Source organism: Rattus norvegicus, chromosome 2, assembly GCF_036323735.1.
Source record: "Rattus norvegicus strain BN/NHsdMcwi chromosome 2, GRCr8, whole genome shotgun sequence".
Classification (NCBI taxonomy): Eukaryota; Metazoa; Chordata; class Mammalia; order Rodentia; family Muridae; genus Rattus; species Rattus norvegicus.
Genome location: NC_086020.1, coordinates 45,864,623 through 45,885,625, shown reverse-complemented (window position 1 = coordinate 45,885,625; position 21,003 = coordinate 45,864,623). Strand labels below are relative to the sequence as shown.

Sequence of the window (21,003 nt, the reverse complement as noted above, 5' to 3'; positions counted from 1 at the left end):
CTAGGAGTCGAGCTTCCTCTGGGTGTTGTGGGAATGGGTGTGGAGCCAGTGCCCAAGGTCTGCTCAGGGTACTGGCTCAGACTGGAAGGGATCTGTGCCCCTGGTTTCCTGTGTCCCTGAATCCTGGCAGACCCAGTTATTCCGGGTGTTGGGGCAGATGTGGCCTCCTCACCTCTGATCCTGGGTACATCACATTCCATTTTTAAGGTTGAATTGTAGCCATGGGATGGCTATATCATTGTGTTTATCCATTTGTCAGTTAATACATGCTTAGGTTGTTTCTACTATTTGATTACAATGAATAGTGCATCTGTGAATATTTTTGTAAACTTTTACTTGAAAATACATTAAAATTATGCCTACTGCAATTGCTATGTCATGTCGTAACTTAATTTAACTTCTTGAAGATTTACCAAACTTTGTCAAAGTGATTGTACCATTTATCATTCTCGTTGGCAGATTATAAAAGTTCCAGTGTCCTTATATCTTCTCTGTCTTTGTTAGGGTTTTACTGCTGTGAACAGACAAGGCGACTCTTATAAGGACAACATTTAATTGGGGCTGGCTTACAGGTTCAGAGGTTCAGCCCATTATCATCATGGTGGGAGCATGACAGCATCCAGGCAGGCATGGTGCAGGAGGAGCTGAGAGTTCTACATCTTCATCTGAAGGCTGCTAGTGGAGGACTGATTTCCAGGCAGCCAGGATGAGGGTCTCAAAGCCCATACTCATGCCTGTTCCAACAGGGCCACACCGCCTAATAGTACCACTCCCTGGGCCAAGCATATACAAATCATCACATTCTGTGATGCATTTTTGTCCCTCTTTTTACAGTTGTTCTGGTGAATGTGAAGTGGTATCTCATTTTGGTCCTGATTCACATTGTGGCATCTACAATGACTAATGTCTCATTTAAAAAATTATCCCTTTTTAATTGTCTTTCTTTTTTATTTTTGTTTATTTTTGTTTATTTTTTTGTTTTTTTGTTTTTGTTTTTTTTCTTTTCAAGGCTGGATTTCTCTGTGTGGCCTTAGCTACCTTGGAACTCACTCCGTGGGCCAGGGTGGCCTCTGCCTTGCAAGTGCTGGTATTAAAGGCATGCACCACCATTGCCCTGCTTTCACTGTCGTTTAAAAGCATTTTATTAGCTATACTAATTATAATTAACAATGACTTTCATCATGACTTCTTCACACATTTATAAAATATATTTTGATTATATTTACCCCCACACTGATCCCTTCACCTTTCCCAGTTATGTTGTATTTTAAAGTTTTCTTTATATTTGGAATAAAAATTATATATTGCTTGTTATTGTAAGAGAAAGAGCCCTTTATTGGTCCAAAAGGGGAGGGTAATGTTGGCGAAATGAAAGATTATCCTTGTATAATTCAAATGCTGATTTCTGTGCCCCCATATCTAGTTGCAATCCAGACATGGCGTTGTAATGCTTATTCTCAAAAGCTCCCCTCTCAATGTTGGTTAAACATTGCTCCCCAATTATCTCTGATTTGGTCAATAAAAGCTGACCAGCCAATGACTGGGCAGAGGAGGGAATAGGGCTGGACTTCTGATCCCAGCCAGGGGAAAAGAAAGAGAGGAAGAGAGGATTTGCTACGAGGTGAGGGTCCAGGAGCCACCATGAGAACATGCATGGAGCAGAGAGAGCCAGATCAATACTAAAACGAAAGTGTCTCAGGGATTTTGGTTGTGAAGTAGCCAGGTTAGTTTAGAGGATTAGAACAGATTAATATCTGCTCATTAGTGTGCCTTAGAGCTTGTTGAATAAATCTAATAGTCTCTGTCTATTGGGACCTAGCCAGGTTAGAGAAAAATCTGCCGCTTTTAAATTTGCACTAATAATTGACACCCAGTGTGGGGCAGGAACCCACAGCCTTGGGATTAAGAGTCTCCTAACACCCTTTGTTTGAATGATCTATAACATTTCTTGATGGTGACTCTTTAAGTTTGATGAAATCATTGCATGTGTTTCTCTCTTATTGCTCGTGCCTGAGGTATTGCATCTAAGAGGGAAATCATCACCAGCCCTAGCTCATTGCTGTCTTTCCCTCTCAGGCTTACAAATCGCTACATTTTGATGGTTGGTTCTAAGGAGTTGTTTTGTTTGATTGATTTTGATGTTTTGGGACAGGTTAGCCTTGCACTATTTAGGCAAAACTAAATTTAAACCCCCGATTCTCATGTCTTCTGCCTTTCACGTGATAGGACTATAAGCATTTGCTACCATGCCTGGCTCACTGTTTAAAAGGTATCTTCTTTCATAAATTTTAATTATTATATGTTTAATTATATGTGTGTAGGTATCTGCACGTGACTGCAGCTGCTTTGTGTAGGCCAGTGGTACTGAATGCTCCTGGAGCCGGAGCTAAGGGTGACTGTGAGTTGCCTGATACGGCACTGGGAACTGAGCTTGGGGCCTCTACAGTGGCGCTAACCACTGAGCCATGTCTCTAGCCTCCTGGGTTAGTTTTTTTTCACATGTTGTTAACTGTGTCAGTCAGCTTTATGTTACTATAACACATATATATAAAAAAATAAATCTGATTTTTCTTCCTGGTCATGCAGTTCCCAATAGCAATGACTCTGAGACTGATTAGTTATTAGACCATAAACTTTGGCTGATTCTCCGACTAGCTCTCAACTTATTTAACTGTTTAGTCTATTCTGTGTTTACCATTTGGTTAGTTTCCTCTTCTTCAGTCCCTGCCTGCTTCTTCCTTCTCATCGCTCCAGCATCTCCTCAGCGCCTCTGAATTCCTTGTCTTGCTAGTTTATGTCCATCTCCCTGTCTCCACTCTCATTTCGACCCTCATGGCTCTCTTCTCCTTTAACTTACTATTTCCCAGAATCCTCTCTTCCTGACAATTTCCCACCTCCCATTTCCTGCCTCAGCTAATTGGCCATTTGCTTTTTAATTGACATGTAATGCTTATAAGAGACTCTCCCTACACATATCTAGACAGTTTATAAAGAGATAAGGTTTGTTTTCACTCATGGTTTTACAGGTTTCAGCCTATGCTGACTGGTCCCATTGCTTCAAAGCTGTTTACTTCATAGCTGGAGAAGAAACTAAAAGATAAAAAGGAGTCATGGGTCTATTGTCCTCTTTAGTGGTAAATGCCCAGTGACCTCTAAACCTCCTCCTAGCCCTCACCTCTTAAAAGTTCCACAACTTTTCAGTAACCAATGGGTGAGAACCAAACTACAGGGACCTAAGGAGAAACTTGGTGACTACTTCCTCCTCCTCTTCCTCCTCCTCCTCCTCCTCCTCCTCCTCCTCCTCCTCCTCTTCTTCTTTAGACTAAAATATCTTTTTTGCTTTAGAATTTTAAAAGAAAATTTTGTTTATTTATTTAAGCCAAACTCTTGCTCTGCATTGGTTAGAAGTTGTTTCAGACTTCTTATCTCAGACTTTCAAGTTTTCTGTTTATAAATGTGAGCTACCATGCTTGGCTAAAACATATCTTCAAGAAAAGAAATTTGGGACTACCATGTTCACGGTGCGCAAAGAAATGAGCAACATTTTCTGGTGGCCATCCTTCATCTCAGGGGGCCAAAGAAGCAACTCGTTAGACGGTTACAAAGTCTCTTCGTGAACAGTTCAGTTGTAGTTTATTCTGTAAGCCACGTTTTGGTTAGGATTACATATCACCATTGTTGAATGCTTTCTTATGTTTTGCCATCGTGGTGCTTGGCATTGAGTAAAGGACTGATCTGCAAGGAGATGATAGGAGCAATTCTCTTGTTGCTGGGTATGCTGTTACCATGGGTACAGGCCTGGGAGACTGGCACTGTCCACTGCCTTGCTAATGCATCTGTGCATGGTGGACCATAGAACATAGACTGCTTTGGCTCTGTAGGCTTACTGTGCTCTCAACTCTGGGCAGACACCATTAGTATCTTCTCATCTGTCTGTAAATATGAAGATTGAGTATGGTTTTTGTTTTTGTTTTTCAGTGAAAACCGAACCACCTATAATTTTAAGTGTGAATCCAATTTCAAATAGAATGTTCCAGATACGATGGGAACCCTGGGAAAAGATTCATGTGTTTCCTTTAACATGCATGATTCAGTTCAGGACTGTCAACAGTAGCCACTGGGTAAGTTATCCCAGTATGGATTTCTACTAGAGACCCAAGGAAGGGCCGTAGTGACAACTTTTGTTCATCCAGAATTATATTTCTTACTTTTTACATGAAAAACAGAAAAATATTAATAGTGACTATTCTATTTCCCCATTTTCCATTTGTACCTTTTAGCTTGGGAGTATATCCTACCATTTACATTTTATATTCTGAAAACAATAGTACCCTGAAGAAGTAGAAGTTTGGTTTTGTGTATACCCTGTTTTGTATATTGCAGTATCAGCCACCAGAAACTATTATTTGGCCACTTGAAACATTTTTTTAATATTTTATGAAATATATAGCATATTTTATGTGAACAAAATATACATTCATCTAATAAATTGTTACTAAGTCATCATTCCTGTAAGAACCCACCCAAATCGGGAACAGAAAATCCAGTAGTCTGTCAGAGCTTTCTCCTTACCCATTCCTGATCACTGCCTGTACTTAGAGTGTGGTTAACAACCTCTTTGGGGGTTACACATCAGATATCCTGCATATCAGATATTTACATTAAGATTCATAACAGTAACAAAACTACAGTCATGAAGTGCCAACAAAAATAATTTTGTGGCTGGGGATCCCCACAACATGAGGAACTGCACTAAAAGGTCATAGTGTTAGGAGGGTTGAGAACTATGGTTTTAGGGTTACCTACTTCTTCATGGCAATTATCTCTCTGCTTTTCATGCTGGTTTGTTTTTATTTATTTTTCTGGACTTCTGGGTGCCAGAATCACCTTGGAGTTTAAGCCAAACACTGAGTAGCCCCTGGGTCTTTGGGCTCTATACTGCACCCCTCAGAATAGTGGACACTAAGTCTCTGTTGCACAAACTTCCAACTAGCAGACGGAGAGGAAGATGGTGATTCAGGGTGCGAGCCACACTTAACGTGGGTCTGACTTATCTCAGCAAGGAAGCGCTGCAGCTGAGGCTGAGAAGCAGGAAAACAGCACACGCTTTCTCCATTTCTGCTGAGAGTCATCCTGTCTTACAGACGGAAGTCAATTTAGAGGACTGCGAACGGGTCTTCAACCTCACAGGGCTTCAGGCTTTCACACAATATGTCCTGGCTCTACGATTCAGGTTCAGTGACTCAAGATACTGGAGCAAGTGGAGCAAAGAAGAAACCAGAATGACTATGGAGGAAGGCAAGCCTCTCCCTTCTATTCCTCATCTGCTTGCTCTGGTGGAGAGCTTCCTGGGTCCAGCCTTAGTGGGTTTTGACACATGGGATTGGGATTTGTGAATTCTTGGGTTCTAAAGTATCTGGAGGACCCCTCTCCAGAAACATCAGTGGTATCTGCTAAGCTGCTATACTCCTGGGAATGCGCAATACTCCTCAGATGCCTAACCTAGTTTAGCAGATCTGTATACCCAGAGATTAGGACCTCAGCTTCCATAATCTTAAGAGCTTCTTAGACTCTAGAAGATATGGTATCACATCCTTGGTGGGCATCCTATGATAAGTCAAAGCTATGCATCTTAAACCTTAAAAATGACTGCTAAGTACATTGAGGTAGAGATAATACAAGAAAATAGGGTCCTATTTTTAATGACAGCAAAAGAAAGAAAGAAACGGGCTGCACAAAGTCATCTCCCACAGCCCGTCTCTGGAATCAACTTCCATACTCCTGGCCCAGGAATTTATTTCTTCCTGATTGAGTCTTCAGGAGACCCACTTGGAAGTATCAAATATTTGTCACATTCAACTTTTGGTTAGATTCAGGAAACCTGTCTGACACCTTCTGAATTCGTATTTCCCATTGGAGGCGTTCCGACTTAGTCTGTAACTTTCTCTTCATGGATGTAGCTTCATGCATTAGTTGGGGAACTGAGTATCTTTATTGTCTGAGACTTTTACATGCCATGGTCTGGTAATGTGGGGAAGAGACCACAGAAAATCCAAAATCGCACGCTAAAGTGTTAGGACCAGATCTACCACATGGTGATGGCAATATAAATGAAATGAAAATTTTGGTTAAAATCGTATGCATCAGGCACACATTCTACAGACACCCTCTCTGACGGCTTAAGCACTATGAATCTCTACAGGTATGAAACAGCACACAAAGTTCACAATAAGAAATTGCCAGATGGGGCTGGAGAGATGGCTCAGCAGTTAAGAGCACCCGACTGATCTTCCAGAGGTCATGAGTTCAATTCCCAGCAACCACATGGTGGCTCACAACCATCTGTAAAGAGATCTGATGCCCTCTTCTGGTGTATCTGAAGACAGCTACAGTATACTTATATATAATAAATAAATAAATCTTAAAAAAAAAAAAAAAGAAAAAAGAAATGGCCAGATGGTGCCGGGATAGTCAGCGCTGTGACTGAGCTGAGCTCTCTCTGTAAAAACACCAGAATGAACCTCACGTCCTTACCCAAATTGTCCTCTTCCTCAGTGACACCTTTCACCATTTCGCGATTCACTAATACCCAGAGTGTGGCTGTAGCTTGTCCATGTCTTGCTGCGGTTTTCATGGCGCTCGCACGGCTCAGTCCCCAGCTGCGCCTGCTTCCCAGTCCAGGATGTCCTCATGTCACTGTCCCCAACATTCTTTGCTATCAGCACTGTAAGTTATTGTTTCTTCTGACTGCTAGTTCAGCTAGCTGCCATCTGCTGACTAAATGCAGACCAGCTCTTGACACATCACCCCGAGAACTCTGGCTCTGAGTGGAACATTCCTTCTGCTTTTGTTTGTTGTTATTCTTTTTCGGGATCTGAGAAGGGGGACGTGGAAAGGTGACCTAAACCCCAGAAAGGCCTAAGTTCTTGTTTTCCAACTTACAAACCATCTATTTCCTATTTCATAATGGAACGCTAGTTATCTAATTCACACAATCTCAAAGCTTAAAATTATCTGGAAAGTTCTAAGCCAAACTGAAGTACCATATATAAGTATTTAAATATCTATCTGTTTGGTACAGATGTGCTTAGACTTAAATCCTGGCTGAATTACTTAAAAGCTTATATAATTGGGTAATTTCTTACTTTCTCTTTGAGGATAGTAATGTCAGATCCACACAGTGATAGGGCTTTAGGCTAGAAGTTAGCAGTTGTCACCATTGATCACCTAGTACTACTGGTATGTGTTTGATTGCAGATGAAAGGGCTATTGTACATATATACAGGTGTCAAATCTCAGAGGGCATAGGATGGTGCAAATCCATCCAACTTTAGAAGACCATGTGTACTCCATTAGAGTATATTTTACCATCACCCTTATATTATTATTGTATTATCAGACCGGTGCACTTTTATTTTGAAATATGGTTGATTCCAGTCCTTCAACCACAAAATGAAGACCTTGTTGGGCATTGCAAGGCTCACTCTCTCCTCTCTGCCTTATTGACCCCCTCAAGCATCTCTTTGCCAAGGGCAGGGTATCTAGTGGCTCAGTGCATATCTGTTTGCTGCTGCGACCCCCTTCTGTCAGTCACAAGCTTCCTCTTGTTCTTTTCAGTTCCCCATGTCCTGGACCTGTGGAGAATTCTGGAGCCAGCAGATGTGAATGGAGACAGGAAAGTGTTACTGCTGTGGAAGGTGGTCTCCCTTTGTCTTACTTAAACCTACCCTCCAGCTAAGAACCTTTGGTCCCTTCCACTCAAGACACTGTGATCCTTGATGTTTTATCTCCTAACTTTCCTGTAGGGCTCTGTGCTTGCCTCAGTTGTTGTGTAGGTCAGAGACTTGCTATAGGTTACCCCGTAGATGGCTCAAGTACACATTACCCACCAGCTGCTTTCTCTGATCTGGCTTATTAATATTTGGGGCAGTAACAAGTGCAACTACAGGATGCTTTGTGGCCTTCCAGAGGAAGCTGCCTCTAGCTGCGATCCCCTAGAGTCCAGTGTGAGTTTCTGCAGCTTCGTTCTGCAGCACTGTCTGGGGTCATCAGCATCCCTGGGGGGCAGGTCGTCTGCCATTGCCAACACATTGGATACGGGTGTTCCTTTTAGTAGTAGGATAGTGTGGTGTGCAAAGGCAGGAGAGGTGGTCACATGACCCTTTCTGTGGTGAAATTATGGGCTTGAGGGAAAAACAGAAGGTGGTAAGTAATGCATGGGGGGGTGAGGGGTGGAGGAAGAACTAATAAGAAAGAAAAGAAAGAAAGAAGGAAGGAAAGAAAGGAGGAAGGAAGAAGGGAAGGAAGGAGGGAAGGAAGGAAGGAACAGAAAGGGAAAGCAAATTGGTAAACAGGAATGGAAAGGGGGCAATTAGAAGAAAACTTATAGGAAACAGAAGAGAAAACGGGAAGTTGAAGGGAACAAGAAAAGGCAAAGAGGAAGAAGCTGTTGGGCCCCGACTTTTTATCTCCAGAGTCATCAAGAAATCATCTATTTGCTCAAGTTTGGCAAGTTAAGTCCTTCTGAGTGGAGGCATCACCCTGGCTCGCTAAGGGACATCCCCAAACCATTCATCTCGGGTTGGCCTTGTTTTGTCCGTCTCCTTGGGCAGAGGCGTGAACATAGGAAGCACAGCCACCGATGTGGAACATAGTTATCTTAGGCGTGGCGCAGTGTGGAAAGGGGTGGGTCTGTGGATGTGCCGTAGGAAGAAAGTGAGCAATGGTGCCTACCCTTGCGTGGTCTTGCTAGGCTGCGGAAGGAGTCCAGCAGGCCAGACTTCCCGCCTCTGTGCTTCAGGAGACGGTGGTTTTCCGCTTGATTGATTGATTGATTGATTGATTGATTGATTGATTTTTGTCGTTTGGTTTTGGTTTCGGTTTTGGTTTTTGAGACAGGGTTTCTCAGTGTAGCCCTGGCTGTCCTGGAACTCACTCCGTAGACCAGGCTGGCCTCAAACTCAGAGATTGTCTGCCTCTGCCTCCCAAGTGCTGGGGTTAAAGGTGTGCACCACCACCTCCTGGCTGAGACAGGGTCTTGCTGTGTAGCCCAGGCTGCTACCCTTCTAGGTTACCTAAGAGTTCAAGTTATTTAGCAAAGTATGCACTGAAAGACTCTGGAGTTTGAGGGTGGTAAAGGATGTGAGATTTTGTGACTGACTTGAGAATCACTGATGTACACGTTTAGTACTGAATGTCATAGGTTCAGTGGCAGCTGGCTTGCCTAGCATTGGTTAAGGCAGTGGGCGTGATTTCCAGCACTGAAAATGAATAAATAATGAAACCCAGAAATTTTTTTAAAATGCGAACTACATGTCAGCTAAAGACAAAAGGGGAGAGATAAGGAATCATCGTGAGGACCTCTAGTCTAGACATTAGACAGGTTCTAGCTGGTCTTTTATTCGTCTGGCCGTTGAGAGGGAAATTCCAGGACCAGATGGCACTGGGTCAAAGGGAATGAGAGCTCTATCTGACTGCACACTCACTCACTCTGTTCTGTGTACGTTCGTAATGACTAATAAATATCAAGAAACTGGGAGTCCCCATAATTCCCAAGAAATACTCAGCACGCTTACTCCTAGACAAAACATCTGGCCAGTGGGTCTAAGGTCAGGACTAGAAATAAGAATCTGGGTCAGGATTTCTGGGGTTTCACTTTGGGCTTCCTGCCCAAAGGAATTTTGGTCCTTTTAGCTGGATTACCTAGCTGGACATCTCGCCCAGGACACAGCAATCTCCCTTTAGAGGGGAAACTATGGGAATAAACAATAAGGGCACAGCTGCTCACCAGCCTTTGATGACTTCTTGAACTTAGTTTTGGCCCAGAATGGAATGCCTTGACTCTAGATGTTACTCCCCTGCCCATACATGATAGAAGGAAAGACACCGATGAAATTAGAGGTGGCTTACTCATACCAGCTTGGCCCCATGAATACCGCACTTGGATTAAGAACTGATATCAGGTCACCATTTGGCATAGATAACCTCTTCTGGCACTTGAAGGGTTAACATCACCCCACAGCAAACATTTGTGTTGGAAAGATAATCCCCTGCTTGTAGCTTAGCGTCCGTCCGATGGCTAACATGCCATCTCTCCATTTATCACTCTCTGTGCCTTTCTCTTTCTGGTATTGGCAACAACTTTTGTTTACTTCGGCTACAGAAGGCGAGAGGAGCCCCAGTCTTGGAGAAAACATTTGGCTACAACATACAGTACTCTGCAGAAAACAGCACTAACGTCACGGAGATAAACAGCATCACTACCCAGCACTATGAACTGCTTCTGTTGGGCCAGACGCACTGTGTGTCTGTGACTTCTTTTAACTCTCTTGGCAAGTCCCAAGAGGCCATACTGAGGATCCCAGATGCCCATGAGGAGAGTAGGTACCTCTTTCACAATGTATAGCCCCATCTCTGTCCTCAGGGTGGTTGCTCCTCTGTGATCAGACTGAAGAGGGGGAGGAACAGTGGCTTTTTAGGTTGCTGTGGGGAAACAGAGTCTGTTTAACAAGCCCTTCCACCCCAAATTACAGTTCCTATGGAACAAATTGGTCTGTGCTGAGTTAAGGCCAGTCACACAGCTTAGTCAAACCTCAACGGTCTACTTGCTGCTTCTGTTGGCTCTGGTCCAAATGGCTATATGTTGGGTTGAGCCACAAAAAAAAAAAAAATCATATTCAAGACCTGTGTTATCAAAACTGTGTCCTCTCCTGAACTCGGTCCTTCCCAGATGTCCCTCTGCCCAGCTTTGCTTTAGTATCCTTGTCCTGTTTTCTGTCTTTCCCCATTCTGTCTGACTGCCCAGCTAGGGAAATCTCTTGTGTGTATGTAGATTTGCCAACGAATTGCTTGTTAGGTGTTTTTGAGCAGAGATCCCACTCTGCAGCTGCCCTTTAACTTACAGCCAGTTCTGCTCCAGCCTCACGAGTGATGATGGCATTACTGACATCACCACCATGCCTGGCATCTACTGAATCCACACACTGGACATTGCCGAACCCAGGCAAAGTGGCAAAGCCTTATTGTCTGTTTTGGACTCAAAAGCCTTCTTGGATTGTGTGTGAATGCTGTGGTGTGTGTGTGTGTGTGTGTGTGTGTGTGTGTGTGTGTGTGTGTGTGTGTGCGCTCATTAGTGTATGAATGCTGTTTATATATGTGTGTGTGTGCTGTATCATGTGTGTATGGGTGTGAGTGCTGTGTCAAATGTCGGTGTGTTAGTTCTGTGTCATATATGTGGAAGTGCTGTGTTCTTGTGTGCGCTGTGCATGAGTGTGTGTGCTGTGCATGTGTGTGTTATGTGTGTATTTTGTGTCATGGGTGTGTGCATGTGTGAGTGCTGTCTCGTGTGTATATGCGTATGAGTACGGTGTTAAGTGTGTGCTGTGTTGTGTGAGTGCTGTGTCATGTGTGTCTTTTGTGTGTATATACATGTGCTGTGATTTGTGTGAGTGCTATGTTGTGTGTGAATGTATGTGTGTAAATGGTGTGCCGTATATGTGTTTGTGTGAGTGTATCTGTGTGTGTGTGTGTGTGTGTGTGTGTGTGTGTGTGTACCACTGTGGAGCCCAGAGCTTGATACTGGATGTTTCTTCCATCACTCTCCCCCTTATTTTTCAGGCTAGGGTCTCTCACTGAACACATCTCCCTGGGGCCCTCCTGTCTCCCTCCCAGTGCTGAGGTTGCTGGTATGTGTTGCCATGCCTGGATCTGTATGTGGACACCAGGATCTGCCCATGCTTCTGCACCAAGTACTTAACCCACTGAGCTTTGTCCTCAGCCCCTTCACCTTTGGGTTTGTGTTTAAAACTTGCAAACAATAAACTGACTCTGCTGTCTGCACAGAACTTCTACTTTGCCAATTGAACTTCATTCATTCATTCATTCATTCATTCATATTTTCTCTCTCTCCTTCCCTCGCTCCATCTCCTTCTTCTCTCCTTCCCCCTCAACTTTTCTCCTCAAGAGGATACATATCCCACGAAGACAGTCCTTTTTAGAACAGCACTTCTATTTAATTCTTGAGAATTTCATGCAGTGCATTTTGAGCTATCATCTCCTTCTCCTAACTCCTCCCAGATCCACCTTCTTCATCCTCACCTCTTACTCACCCAAATTAGAGTTTCCTTCTTCCTCTGCCCTCCCCTGATGAGTCTGGTTATATTGTCCAGTGATGCTTGACTGTGGGCCCAGAGGGCAGGGTTTGTTTGTTTGCCAGGATTTGTTTCTTTTTGAAAAAAAATTATAATTTCTAAACATCAAATAACATAGCAGCTGGCACGGACATCAAGGCTCCTTTCTCTCTGACCGGTACCTCTATTTCCTTAGCCCGGCCTCTGTACAACTGCTGTACACTTTTCTGTCTGCCCTTCTCCTCTCTTAACCTAACCCACTTCTGCCTTTAGTTTAGAATCCTGGGAGGCTCATAATTTTGTGTTTCGGGTCAGTGTCCTTACCATCCTACTTCCAGTGTCTAAGAGTTTGGTGACATTTTCAACAAATGGTATATGATTGGATCAGATGTTCTCTGTTACACAGAAACACTGCCAAAAGCAATTACTCTCAGTTCCACTATTGCCCTGAAATGGGAAGCAAGAGAGAACAGAGGATGGAAGTGTGGTCCTTGGAGTCCAGCAGCCCTGGGTTCTTTGCTCTCCTGCACTGGGCGAGCTAGCTAACTTCTTGTGCTTGTAAACTGGAACTCTCACAGAACTGTTGTGTGGAATGAATGAGGTCCTCTGTGGAAACGTTTGACTGGTGCTGATCATCATCCCTTTTGTTTGTTTTGAAACAGGATCTCATGTAACCGGGCTGTCCTCAAAGTCCGGATGAAGCAGAGGATGACCTTGAGTGTCTGATCCTCATTCATGTCCTTTTCCCAAGTGTACAAGCATTACCAGGTTTATGCTGTGCTAAGGATTGAACCCAGGGCTTCATTCCTGCTAGGAAAGCACTAAGTCACATACACCTCTAACCCTATTGTCACTGTTTTCTCTTTGTGTGTCTCTCTCCATCCCCCGCTCTCATGCTGGGGATTAAACAGAGGACCCTGAACGTGTTATACAGCTAAGCTCTCTACTGCTTAGATACTAGGTTATAGTAGCTTACTACCATCATTCTTAATAAGGTTCTGATTAATTACATTTCTAATAGGTATGGATTATCAACTTAAAATACTGTAAACTATACTTTAGTTATATGCTAAATTCACTTAAGTTTTTTTTTTTTAAGATTTGGTATTGAAACTATTACCTGTATTGGTCCTAGACAAGGTATTGGCCAAATCTTGCCCAATGCATTTTTGTTTTGCAAATTGACTTTTTAAATATTGACACATGTTTTCATGTGCTCTGTGGCTCCTTTGCCCAACAGTTGTGTTATGAGTAATTGTGGTAGAGACCATGTAGCCTCTGAACACCAAAGTGCTTGCTGTCTAGCTCTTTATAGAGGAAGCTTGCAGAAGGTTGTCTTAGACGAGTTTAGGTCATCCTTCTTTAGCATTGGTGGACACTGATGACAGCAGATATTTGATACAGTACATATATGTGTCGAAAGGCATTATCCATGCATATTAGTGGAGACACCAGGAAAACATAAAGTCCATCATACCTCTGGCTGCTTTTTCAGTGTTTATCATGAATTATCACAGAAAAGTGAGACTCTACTGAATTTCATTTAATAAAGTAAATCCAGGTAGGAACGAGTTAAGTAACGTTGTTGCTTCACTCTAATTGATCATCATGATCATCCCGTGCTGTGCAGTAGGCTGTGTCAGGCATTGTGACAAGAAGGCATGGCTTATCGCAGCCTCGAAATGACCCACGAGGCAGATAATGTTAGGTCTATCTTCTACAGGATGAAAAGACCCAGGAAAGTTTCGTGATTTGAACAAGATTTTTCCGGTGCAATCCCAACCCAGATCTGCATGGACGAAATTGGTGTGATGCACTTATCTTAGAATTAGTGTTCATAATGTGTAGCTAGGCTTTTGGCTACTTTATTACTTATATCTACTACCCTCTGACCTTTATTCCATCCCAATTCTTTCCAACTGCCCAACACTAGATCAGGGAGAAAGAAGATTAGAGGGGAAAAGGGGGCAAGACCTCTTTAGACTACTTCCTGTTGACTAGGGGCATCAAGTTTCCAGAGGCAAGTCTAATGTTTGTCATCAGAATATCTCCAACCAGTATATCCAGCAACAGCAAAAGCAGGAACCACTAGCTGCTAGGGGAGCAGCAGCTGCCACAGGCCCTCTGGGGGCTCCTGAATTTATGACCCCCCCGAGTCCCCAGAACTCTAAACATAAACTCTCTGCAGCTGGCAAAAGTTACACCTCTCCTAGAGCATGAGACGATCACACGGCATGGACAGTCTGAAGCAGCCCTATATCCTACACCTGGGATTAAAACAAAGACATGCTCACATAACATAACTGGGTTTTTCAAGAAGCCAGAATTCTCACCCACAATCCTGTGACTTGGAATTTCTGGTCACAGATGCCGAGATGGTTGTTTGCCTCTGGGGTCATCATTTTTAAAGTAAAGGATTGGCAGAGATAACTCTTTAGGGTCTCTCTACTCTTGAACTTCTTGAATTTTTATGTGTCTTTAGTCACAGGCAGGACTGGTCTGGTCCAGGAAAAGCAAAGCCACTTGTGTGGTGAGTTGGCCCGAGGGGCAGTGTGGCCTGCGTCAGAGAGAGAGTTGGAGCTCTGTCTGAACAGGCCCTGAACAGTGTTGGCCAGATCTAGGGCAGCTGTCTACACAACCATCATGAGGCATCACCGATGTTCACAGACCTCTTCCCTGCCTCCAGGGCTGGTCATGCTTTCCTCTTACTCTTGAGTCTTTTAGAAGCAAGTGCACAAGGTGTTCTTGATGAGGAATGGTGATAGTCTTCATTCAGTAGGATGATTTAGAACCTTTTCTCTTAGCGCTTCCTTAATGAGGACAGGCCTCCCTCTTTCATGGCTGATTCAGTTTCTGGACTCCTTTCCGACCTCCTCATGGTCTTCTTCCCAGCCCCCGCAGCATACCTGGCACTGGAGGCGAGGAGGAAGTGGAGGACACAGGCCAGAGGCTAATTAAGCTGAGGTACTATCTTACTAGCCTAAGGCTACTGCTGTGAACTACCAACAACTGGGTCCATTCAAACAACAGTAACACATTGTTCTGTGGTTCTGGAGGTTAGAGATACAAGAAAGCAGGTTGTGGACTGGACCATGCTCCCCACCCCAGAGTCTCTAGAGGAAGATCCTCTTCAACCTTTCCACATTCCTTGTGGCCCTAGGCTCTGGCTTGAGGCAGCTCAAATATCTTCCTCTCTACCTCTCCACCCTCCCCCCACTTGCTTGCTTCCTTTTTTATCTTTCTCTTTATTTTGTGTGTGGTTTCTGTGCATATTAATATGTACACATGTACAGAGGCCAGAGACAGACAAGTTTGTCTTCTCGATTGTTCTACACCTAATTTTTTTAAGTATGTGTGCCTGTGTATGTCTGTGTGTGTGTATGGGTTTGTGTGTGTGTGTGTGCGTCCATGTGCAGACATGCTTGTGTGTATGTATGTCTGTGTGTACATGTGTGTACATGTGTGTATACATGTGTGCATGTGTGTACTCATTCGTGTGCATATATATGCATGTGCTTGTATGCATACATGTCTGTGTATGCATGTGTATGCATGTGTGTGTGGCCGTGCACTCTTGTGCATATGTACATGCTTGTGTGCATGCATGTGTTGTGTGTGCATGCATGTGTTGTGTGTGCACGTGTGTGTGTGTGTGTGTGTGTGTTAAGATGTTCTTTCTATGTCACCTGGCTGTACTGGAATTTCCCAATGCTGTGGTTAAAAGCATGTGCCACCACATCCTTGTAGATTTTTTTCTTGTTTTTAATTATGTGCATATGTGTGTAGGTATATGCATGTGAGTGTAGTTGTCCAATGAGGCTAGAGGCATTGGATCCCCTGAAACTTAAATTTTAGATACTTGTGAGCATTCAATATGGGTGCTGGGAACCTAGCTCCGGTCTTCTGCAAGAGACATGTTCTCTTTACTCTTTACTGAGCTATCTCAGTGGTAAGGAAACAGGTTCAAGGGTCCTCCTGTCTCTGCCTCTCAAGTTCCCTGAGCTCAGCATTCTGTGTGGATGTTGAGGGTCAAACTTTGTGCTTGTGTCTTAAGCACTTTACTGACTGAGCCATCTTCCCAGCCTTGCCTCCCCTAACTTCCTTTTCTTATAAGAACATCAGTTATGTTGGCTGCAGGGTCCACCATCCACAGTACAACTACAGTGGCCTCGTTTCCACACAAAGTCATTTTCTGTAGCACAGGGGTGTCATTTTGGAGAATATTTATTGACACACAGCAGCAGTGGGCAGGGGAAGTCAGGAGAGAAGCAGCAGGAGCCCCGGGGAAGAGGTGCCAATGTCCATGCTCTGTGCTTCTTGCCCTGGCTCTGCCCTTGTCTGGCCTTCATCCTCTCCAACCCAGAGACCTTTTCAGGTTGACAAATTTCCTGGCTGGGCTTCCGGGCATAGCAATGGGAATCTCAAGTGCAGAGCCAGTTTGAGAAAGGAAACCATGAGCTGCAGCTTTCAGGGATGAGGAGGTTCCTCTCCTGCTTGGAGACTTGGACTTGCAGAGGAGAGGCACAGGCTGCCAGTCCCTCCAGACCCCAGCTCACTGGTGAGCTCCGTTTCTGGAATCTGCTAAGTTTAGGGGAGGTTAAAGCAGATTTAAAAGGCATTTAACCATTGGAGATATTTGATCAGGGAAAGGGACCAGGACGAAAGGGAAGTTTTCAGAGCTACAGTGGAGAGCCTGAACTTTAACCCTTTGCAATTTGGCAATGACAGGATGCCAGTGGGGCTGGTACATTTGGGTTGATTTGTGAACCAGTCCTTTCTCCCTTCTCCTCAGCCTTCCAGTGCATCAAGGGCATGCAGGCCTACATAGCTGAGCCCCTGCTGGTGGTGAACTGGCAGAGTTCCATTCCTGAGGTGGACACTTGGATAGTGGAGTGGATCCCAGAAACGGCTGAGTCGAAGTTCCCTGCTCTTTGCTGGGAATCTGTGTCTCGGGTCACCAACTGGACCATCGAGCAAGGTAGCTGGCTCAGAGCCTGCAGACACCCTGGGCGCGGGATGTGGTTTCATTTAAATCAGCTTTGAAGGCTGTGTAGACAGCCCTGGAGAAGATTAGCAGCTGTCTGGGCTCTCAGCATTTCCCAGGCGAAGCTGGCACAGAAAACCTGTTCCCAGGTGGGAAGCAAACATAATCTTACCCACGCGGGTTAATGGAGACACAGGAAATAATAATGCTCACCAGCTACCCTGCCGGTGCTAATCACAATTTAACAGGAAAAAAAAAAAAAGGAAGGCTTTTTAAAATAATATGTTACTTGAGTCTGATAATTATATATGAACATACAATATATTTTGCCCATATCTGACTAGCTCCTCCCGGATCTACTCCCCATTTCTTCCCACCCCTCCCAACTTTCTGTCTCTACCTTTATTTTTATTTTTTTTTAAATAACCTACTGAGTGGAATTAGTGCTGCCCATATAGGCATAGGTGTACTGATAGTTGTTGGCCTATTGGCACACCCTTAAAGAAAACCGACTTTTCTGCCCTTATCACCCATCAACTGCCCATTACAGCGCCTCAGCTAGAGGTGGGTCTCATTCTCATATACCCCTCCCACTTCATGCTGGAATGCTGACCGGTTTGATCTGTGCGGGCAAGCACAGCTGCTATGAATTCATGAATGCAGTGGTCTAGTCATGTCCTGTCCAAAAGAAACATAGTCTTAATACCCACCAAAGGGGAGTCCTGATTATTCAGGGTAACACCAGAGTTTGAGTCCCACTTGTCCTACTTCAGAAACTCCCATCTATTCTAGTGACCTGCTTAAGAGCTAGCCCCCATCCTAAGTAAGTCCATTTCCCACATAAGGCAGAAGCTTAGTTTGCCTTTAAAGTCTCATCATGTCCACTGTCGCCCAGTACTTAATGGCCTCTATTTAAGGAACGCACGGACCTTGTGTGGTGATATCTATCCATAATCCCAGCCCTCTGGAGGAGGCTGAGACAAGTGGAAGATCTTGAGTTTAAGGCAAGCCTGGGCTATATCATGAGATGTTGTCTCCCAAAACAAAACAAAACAAAACAAAACACAAAGCCTTATGAAGGAGTGGGAACAGGTAGAGAACCAGAATTCAATGTATTTGAGGATATGCTGTTGTCAGAAAGGCTAAATTTTATTCCATATATCCCCAAATCGCATAATAAAATCATTGATGGAAGAAGGGCTCCCCACCCCCATTTATGATGGAGCTGTAATTTTCTTAAAATTGACCTCAGTTTGGTTCTGGGAGTTAGATAGAACATTTCGGAACAACAGCAGGCCTTAGAGAAAAACAGAACGTCTTCTGCAAGGCCACAGCTTAGTCCTCCATTTTGTCTACTCTGCTATTATGTGTACTTACACAGCTCTCTCTCCTCCCCTCTCCTCAAGATAAATTAGAACCTTTCACATGCTATAATATATCAGTGTATCCAGTGTTGGGACACCACGTAGGAGAGCCATATTCCATCCAAGCTTATGCCAAAGAAAAAGGTATGTGTGGACCAACCTTGGGGGAATAAAATGGGCTCTTACAAGTTCAGATGCAGAGCTGTTTCAAGACTCATTTCTACCACACCTTAATACTCATCTTCCATTGTGCGTGTTTGACACACTTGGGCCCAGGGTATAGAGTTGCTAAATTTCAAAGGTGGGTGGGTATAAAGGGTTCAACAAATCTAGTCACTTCCTGCTTTACAATGGGGAATTGAAGCTCATAGAGGTGAAACTCCTTACCTAATGTCACAACAAGACAGCAAGTGAGGCTGTCTCCGAAGGTAACGTTAATTAAGATCAATTCAGGAAGTGCACCAAGCTCACCATACACACGTTAAAAATGATTCTCTGGGAGTGCATACATGTGTGCATGTATGTTGTTAGTCATGGGTGTTTTGGTGCACATGTATCAGAACTAGAAGTCAAACTTGCTTGTCATTTCTCAGAAGCCATTCACCTTGTTTATGTCTTGAGATTTCTCCCTGGGACCTGGGGCTTGCCCACTGGTCTAGCTGCCCATTGGTTGACCAACAACCCCCAGAGATCCACCTGTCTCTACCTCCTCAGCTCTGATCTTATAACAGAGGCCACCACGGCCAGATATTTATATGATCTTATGCTTTCACGGCAAGTGCCTTCCCCACTGGGCTATCTTGCATCCTCCCAGGTGATATTTATAAGACAATAAACAAGGCACATTACTCAGACTTTATCTTTTTGGAAATGAGCATCTTCTAGATTTAACACTAGAACATGTCTCCTGCTGTATAAAGGTAGTCCAGGGAAGTTACTCTTCAACTGATCATAGCTACACTTTACAGACAGAAATGAAAGCTGGGTGCTAACTGGAATGGGGGACCTACAGAAAACTACATTTTCTTGGGGCTTTGACATTTCTCATCATCTTATATAAGATGCTTGACCTGGGGGAGGGTGTGGGTAATCTCTACAAACTCCTCAGTTCCCCATACAACCTCTTTCTCCCAGCATTGCGGTTTTTGCCTGAACAAGGGTAGCAAGTCTAGGGCAAGGGGTTGGTCTTCGTGGGTGTGATTCAACTTTGATATTTCTTTTTTATCCTCCCGGTCCTCTGAAGCTCCAACATCTGGTCCCAATACCACGGTGAACAACATTGGTTTGAAGACAGCCGTGGTCACATGGAAAGAGATTCCCAAGAGTATTAGAAATGGATTTATCCACAATTACACGATATTTTACCAAGCTGAAGGTGGAAAAAAACTCTGTAAGTGTGCACACGGCCAAGCTGAACAAACTCAACCCACCCTCTGCTCGCTCCCCCAGATGATGAGAATACAGACACGGAGGTGGCTCCCCTCTGTGACCTGCACGCTTACCCAAATCTCAGCTTCTCTGTACCTCTCTGGAAATAAGAGGGGAAGGCACCATCTCGTGAGTTGAAAAGGTGTAAAGGAATCCTGAGAAGGACTGGGAGGAGCTCGTGTGATCTCTCCTGCTCAGTCACAGAATGAATGGGTCCCCTTGGACTTTTCCAACCATTCTCAGAATACGAAGAACTCAGATTCTGCCCATCCTAAAGAGTGGATCCATAGGCAGGGGCAGACCGGGTTTGATGGCACCTGCCTTACTGCAGAGCTCTTTAAGTATAAGTTCTACCTCCCACTGCCCAGGGGACTTCATTTTTGACTCTACAGTATCTTCTGACATCCTAAGCTCTGAGCTATGCTTGGATTCCCATTTAGGCTAAATTTGATTTTAAACTTGGTACTAAATATTTGAAGATGTATAGTTCAGCAGTCTTAAGAACATTTGCCACATTGTGCAATCGCCACTTCTCTCTTCTCCCTCTTCATGTGGAAGCTCTGTGTTCTTTAACTCAATCACTCCCGGTCCCCTCCTCCCATGGCCTCTGGTGACTATCAGACTGGTCTATAGATTACCTATTCAGATTCTTACCAGACTGTGTCTATAGATGACCTATTCAGATTCATACCAGACTGTGTCTATAGATGACCTATTCAGATTCTTACCAGACTGTGTCTATAGATGACCTATTCAGATTCTTACCAGACTGTGTCTATATGTCAGTGACGGAGGCTGATGGACCTGGAAGAGAAGGACGCCAAGACAAGAGTCTGATCAAGGCGACAATTTTATTTTTTCCCAAGGCTGAATTTATACCATAACATGGGTAACAGAGGGAGGGGAGAAGAGTGAAACATTTACACAGGCCAAGGACACAATATTTGTGTGGTCAGGGGATCGGCTGATGTTGACAGGATGTTAGAAAAGTCACAGGTTTGTCATATCTATTAGTCAGCAGGATGTTGGTTTTTTCAGAAAGGTTACAGGTCATCACATTGGGTATCTTGATGTATCATATTATTATTCATTTTGACTA

The 21,003-nt window shown here is 44.0% G+C and overlaps 1 protein-coding gene across 2 annotated transcripts in view; it reads left to right on the top strand.

Moving 5' to 3' along the window:
- Il31ra (interleukin 31 receptor A) overlaps positions 1-21,003 on the top strand; it is a 71,228-nt gene that overhangs the window by 36,675 nt on the left and 13,550 nt on the right. For both annotated transcript variants that reach the window (XM_039103156.2, NM_001257278.2), the window contains 7 exon segments: positions 3,979-4,121; positions 5,145-5,298; positions 7,618-7,697; positions 10,163-10,379; positions 16,921-17,106; positions 18,519-18,620; positions 19,720-19,866. In XM_039103156.2, the coding sequence (XP_038959084.1) occupies positions 3,979-4,121; positions 5,145-5,298; positions 7,618-7,697; positions 10,163-10,379; positions 16,921-17,106; positions 18,519-18,620; positions 19,720-19,866 (1,029 nt within the window).